At 61.3% G+C, this 4,634-nt stretch overlaps 1 protein-coding gene across 1 annotated transcript; it reads left to right on the top strand.

Annotated features, from left to right (window-relative positions):
* Nucleotides 1-1,503: 1,503 nt before the first annotated feature.
* Nucleotides 1,504-2,835, top strand: LOC100997057 (forkhead box protein L1). Its single transcript, XM_031665878.1, has 3 exons — nt 1,504-1,610; nt 1,991-2,159; nt 2,401-2,835. Exons 1-3 carry the CDS (start codon nt 1,504-1,506, stop codon nt 2,833-2,835), a joined length of 711 nt encoding a protein of 236 aa, XP_031521738.1.
* The last annotated feature ends 1,799 nt before the right edge of the window (nt 2,836-4,634 follow it).

The following is a 4,634-nucleotide window of genomic DNA, read 5'->3' as shown; positions in this document are numbered from 1 at the left end:
GTTGCACGTGCCCACCTCCATGTGCTAGGTTTCTCCTCCAAGGGGGACCCTCGGGGCGCTGAGCCCGCCTGCAGATGTGGCTTTACCAAGGGCAGCGACAGTTCCAGGCACCCCTGGGGCCAACTGGGTGCAAGCAGTATAAGTCACCTCATATTTTAACAAGTTCATTCATTCATTTATTTTTTATAGAGACGGCGGTCTTACTCTGTGGCTGAGGCTGGTCTCTAACTCCTGGCTTCAAGCGATCCTCCCACATCGGGCTCCCACAGAGCTGGGGTTTCAAGTATGAGCCCCCATGCCCCGCCGTCTGGGTCGTTTCAGAGCTGAAGGTGCTGCTGTGAAGGCGACATTTCCTGGAAGAAGACTGTGTCTATCCAGGGCTTTCTGGCCTCAGACCGACTCACAGACACGGCTCTCGGTCAGAATTCTGCAGATTATTCCTGGAAATACTATTCAGTCTCATGCCTACCGTGAAACAAAGCCCCCTACTCCCGTAGGATCCCGCCTCTCTACTTTTCTGCAGAATTTCCTAACCCGAATGGCTTCTCTTCTCTTCCCTCTGCGTGCACCTAAAACGGAGCTTCAGCCCAGAGGGGACCCGTGAAGCGGCGACTCTGCGATGGGGAGTCCACCTCTCTCGGGGCCCCACCTCTCTCGGGGCCCCGGCGGGGACTCACTTCCAGGTACTGAGAGACCGCGGGGCGGGAGCACCGGGCGCTGCAGAAAGCGCTGGGACCTGCGTTTCTGGCTTAGCTGACCCACTGACCAAGCCCAGGAGACGGCCGCCGGGCACCACGGATTTGGCCTGGACCCCCGGCCGCTCTGGGGTGGAGAGCAGCGGACAGCGCAGGTGGCGGAGGGGGCCACAGTTCTGGTCTCCGACGCCGACTCCGGGCTGTGCTCTCTGCTGAGACCCAAGTGTCCACCGGGGGATCCCGGCGCCCAGAAAGCACCACCGAGTCTCAGGCGCCCCCAGGGCGCACGAGAACGGGGCGTATGAGACCGGGGCGCACGGGACCGGGGTGCACGGGACCGGGGCGCACGAGACCGGGGCGCACGGGACCGGGGTGCACGGGACCAGGGCGCTCCGAAGAGACTTCCGTCAGTGCAGGGAGGCTGCGAGGACACCCCAGGCAACCTCCAGGTACGGGGACGGAACGAGCCCTGCCCTGAGCTCCCCGGGAAAGGAGCGGGGGCCGCCCCGCCCGTCGGACCACCCAGCGCGCCGCCTCCTCCTCCCTCCCCCCGCAGAGGTCAGAGGGTCACCGAGACGCCCAGCTCCGCTCCCCTCCGCCGCTTTACGGGTGGCTGGGGCCTCCCCCGCGCCGGGATTGGATGCGAGAGGACGGGGTGGGGGCAGGCGGGGGACCCCAGAAACCCAAGTTCCGGCTCCTGCGGAGAGAAGCCCACAGTGCAGCAGCTGCTGGGCCGCGTGGAGACGGCTCTGCGCGAAGCCGGCGGACTGCGCGGGGGAGGCGGCAGCTGCAGCCGGGGCGCACCAGGATGTTTGACAGCTCGCAGTATCCCTACAACTGCTTCAATTACGACGCCGACGACTACCCCGCCGGCAGCTCCGACGAAGACAAGAGGCTCACGCGGCCCGCGTACAGGTGACTGCGGGGGTGGCGGCGGGGCTTTGGGGAACAGGGACCCCCCCTGCAGGGGTCCCAGGTAGCCGGGACCTGCCTGGGACGAAGGAAGAATGAGGGGGCTTTCTTCTCTCCGACGGAGCTCAGAGAAAGGAGGCATTTGTCCCTACTTTGGGGAGAGCTAGGGAACGTTCTTGGCTTCCCGGGGAGGGACCTTTCCAGCCCGGGGAAGAGCTTCTGGGGTCTGGGTGGCGCCGGGGGCCGCGAGCTGCGGGGGACACTTTCCCCAACACCGCCTCACTCCGCCTCTGCGCCCCACGGCGCCCTGCGGGACGGGGAGAAGGACGCGCCGTGGGGAGGGCTGCCCCGCGGAGACCCCGCCTGACCCCCGGGCTCCGCAGCTACATCGCCTTGATCGCCATGGCCATTCAGCAGAGCCCCGCGGGAAGGGTGACCCTGTCCGGCATCTACGACTTCATCATGCGCAAGTTCCCCTATTACCGCGCCAACCAGCGCGCCTGGCAGAACTCCATCCGCCACAACCTGTCCCTCAACAGCTGCTTCGTCAAGGTGAGCGCTGCCCCCGACGGGCCCCGGGTGTCCTCGCGTGGCGACCCCTGCGCCAGGGCCTCGGTGACGGGGAAGGGAGGGCACCGCTGCGGCTGCGGGGAGGTCCGTCCTCAGCCCACGGGGCCGCCTCCACCTGCGCAGTGCGCCACCCTCGCCCGGGGCCAGGGCGCCCCGAGGGGACAAGGCGGGCCGACGCGCAGCCCAGCGGAGCCGCTCCCAGCCCCTCCCTCCGCGCGCGCAGGTGCCGCGGTCCGAGGGCCACGAGAAGGGCAAAGGCAACTACTGGACGTTCGCGGGCGGCTGCGAGTCGCTGCTGGACCTCTTCGAGAATGGCAACTACCGGCGGCGGCGGCGGCGGCGCGGGCCCAAGCGCGAGGGGCTGAGGGGTCCGCGTGCGGGGGGCGCCCAGGGGCCCCCGGGTCCGCCCGAGCCGGCCGCCGGGCAGGGGTCCTTGGCACCGGACAGCGCTGGCGAGGGCGCCCCGGGACGGGACTCCCATGCCAGCCCCGCCAGCCCCGCCCCCCAGGGAAAGGAGCACCCCCGGGACCTCAAGTTCAGCATCGACTACATCCTGTCCTCCCCGGACCCCTTCCCCGGACTCAAGCCGCCCTGCCTCGCACAGGAGGGCAGATATACGCGGCTGGAGAACGTGGGCCTCCACTTTTGGACAATGTGATGTGGGGCCACCCGGGAGGCCCCTGCAGTTCAGTCTGGGGTCTTCCCCAGACCCTCCCTGGAAAGACGAGTCCAGCCTCACCTTGAGTCAGGAAGCCAGAGTTCGGCAAATCCTACGATTTCTCCTGCAGACTGAAGGTCAGGTGCCACGCTAGGCCTGGATTGGGAGGACAGGCGGAGGTGGTGCTCCTTAAAGGTACAGACTGTGAGGCTGTGATTTTACCTGTTCGGAAAACAGTTGTCTTACAGGGAAAACCCCACTGGGTTCCAGTTATACCTGAGGGTTTGCTCTGGACTGGCCTAGTGCTCTTGCTCTGAGGAATAAACACAGGTTCATGTTCCCTAGAGTCGGGAAACATTTAATTCCTTGGTCACTTGAGGGTGAGCTTTCTAGACAGCCACATCCCAAAAGCCACAAGTGCCCAGTGTGCAGTCAGTGGGCTGGTTGACGTCGTCCCCGTGGTTAAAATAATAGTGGTAAGGCACAAACCGTGAAGAGGGATGGCAATTGGCCCCATGAATTAGTCACCCCGAGGCTTATGATGGTGTCCGTGCTAGGGGTGACATGATCGGAAGTGACAAATGTATCTTGTTGGGTCAGCCGAGTATTTTGGTGACAGTTTAAGAAATCAGTTGTGCTTTTTACACCACAAGGGAGAAAGGCAAATTTGGGATGATACTGGGGCAAAGTTCAAATTTCTTGATTCTTCTGAGCAGGGAGTAAGCCCTGATTCAGGCACCTTCCGTCAACTGGTTTCCCAAAAAATCAGGTGCTCAAGAGAGCAGGCTGTGGATAAAATTCCTGCAACACCTCACAGGGCACGGTCACAAGCATCTGAGGTGGGCGCACTCCACTTGAAATGTAAATGATTTAATTACTGTGTAGAGATGGGCATTCTGAAAAACACAGTTATGCGCAGTGAAACTATTTGACCAGCCTTATCGTTTTTCACCAGTCCATTTTTGCAGAGTTAATTGCTTTCAGTGACTTAATTGGAACATTAGTATGGATTACACCTAATCCGATTCGCTGGGTGACAACAATTGGCTAATTTTGTGAACAGCAAAAAGGTACCCAACGAGGCTGGCTGTCTGGTTTGGGAATTACATAGTCTTGCTTTATCGGACCCTTAAAAACAGGGACTGGGCGGCCGTGAAGGTAGGCGGGCTGCAGAGACAGATCAGAACATGCAAAAGATGCTTGGCCCTGGCTTCATCTCTGTTCGGAAAAATCCAAGCATTCCCCCACTCACCTGCCCTGTAAATAGATTTGATGTGTTTGGTTCATTGTTTTGAGAAGAGGGAGGAAGGCCATTGCTGACAGATGCTGTGAACGCCTGGCCCCGTGGAGATACGCCCACTCCCCAGCCTCCTGGCTCAGACAACCGCAGCCTCTGCCTACAAGGGTACCCTTCGCCCAGGGAGAACGAGCCGGAGCCCAGCTTCAAATGCCTGTTCCTGGAAGTGGAAATGAGGCTTGCAATGTGGACACCTCTCCTTTGCAAATGTCAGCTTCTGGTTTCCAGAACTCTCTGCTGGGAGAGCAGCCAGCATTTCCGGCGCTCCCACCGCCCACCAGGTGTAGGATCCCAGGAGATGGGTGCTGCGGCTCTCACACTCGTTTCACGGATGGGACCGTGCATCGCAGGCATGCAGCTCCAGTTTGGCTCCTCACCCTCTCCATGCTGGCTTGTACAGGCTATCAGCATGGTGTGTACACGTGTGTGTGCATGTGTATTGTGGTGTGTGCCCTGTGTCTGTCTGCACTCTTGTTATTTATATCCCTTTGCTGGTTGTGCT

Source organism: Papio anubis, chromosome 4 (assembly GCF_008728515.1).
Source record: "Papio anubis isolate 15944 chromosome 4, Panubis1.0, whole genome shotgun sequence".
Classification (NCBI taxonomy): Eukaryota; Metazoa; Chordata; class Mammalia; order Primates; family Cercopithecidae; genus Papio; species Papio anubis.
This window is presented reverse-complemented; position numbering and strand designations above follow the sequence as displayed.

Excerpts from the sequence above, each read along its gene's own strand:
- LOC100997057 (XM_031665878.1), top strand. The coding sequence starts at position 1,504 with ATGTTTGACAGCTCGCAGTATCCCTACAACTGCTTCAATTACGACGCC. Across the intron at positions 1,611-1,990 it reads CTCACGCGGCCCGCGTACAG|CTACATCGCCTTGATCGCCA; the intron begins GTGACTGCGGGG and ends CGGGCTCCGCAG. Across the intron at positions 2,160-2,400 it reads TCAACAGCTGCTTCGTCAAG|GTGCCGCGGTCCGAGGGCCA; the intron begins GTGAGCGCTGCC and ends CCGCGCGCGCAG.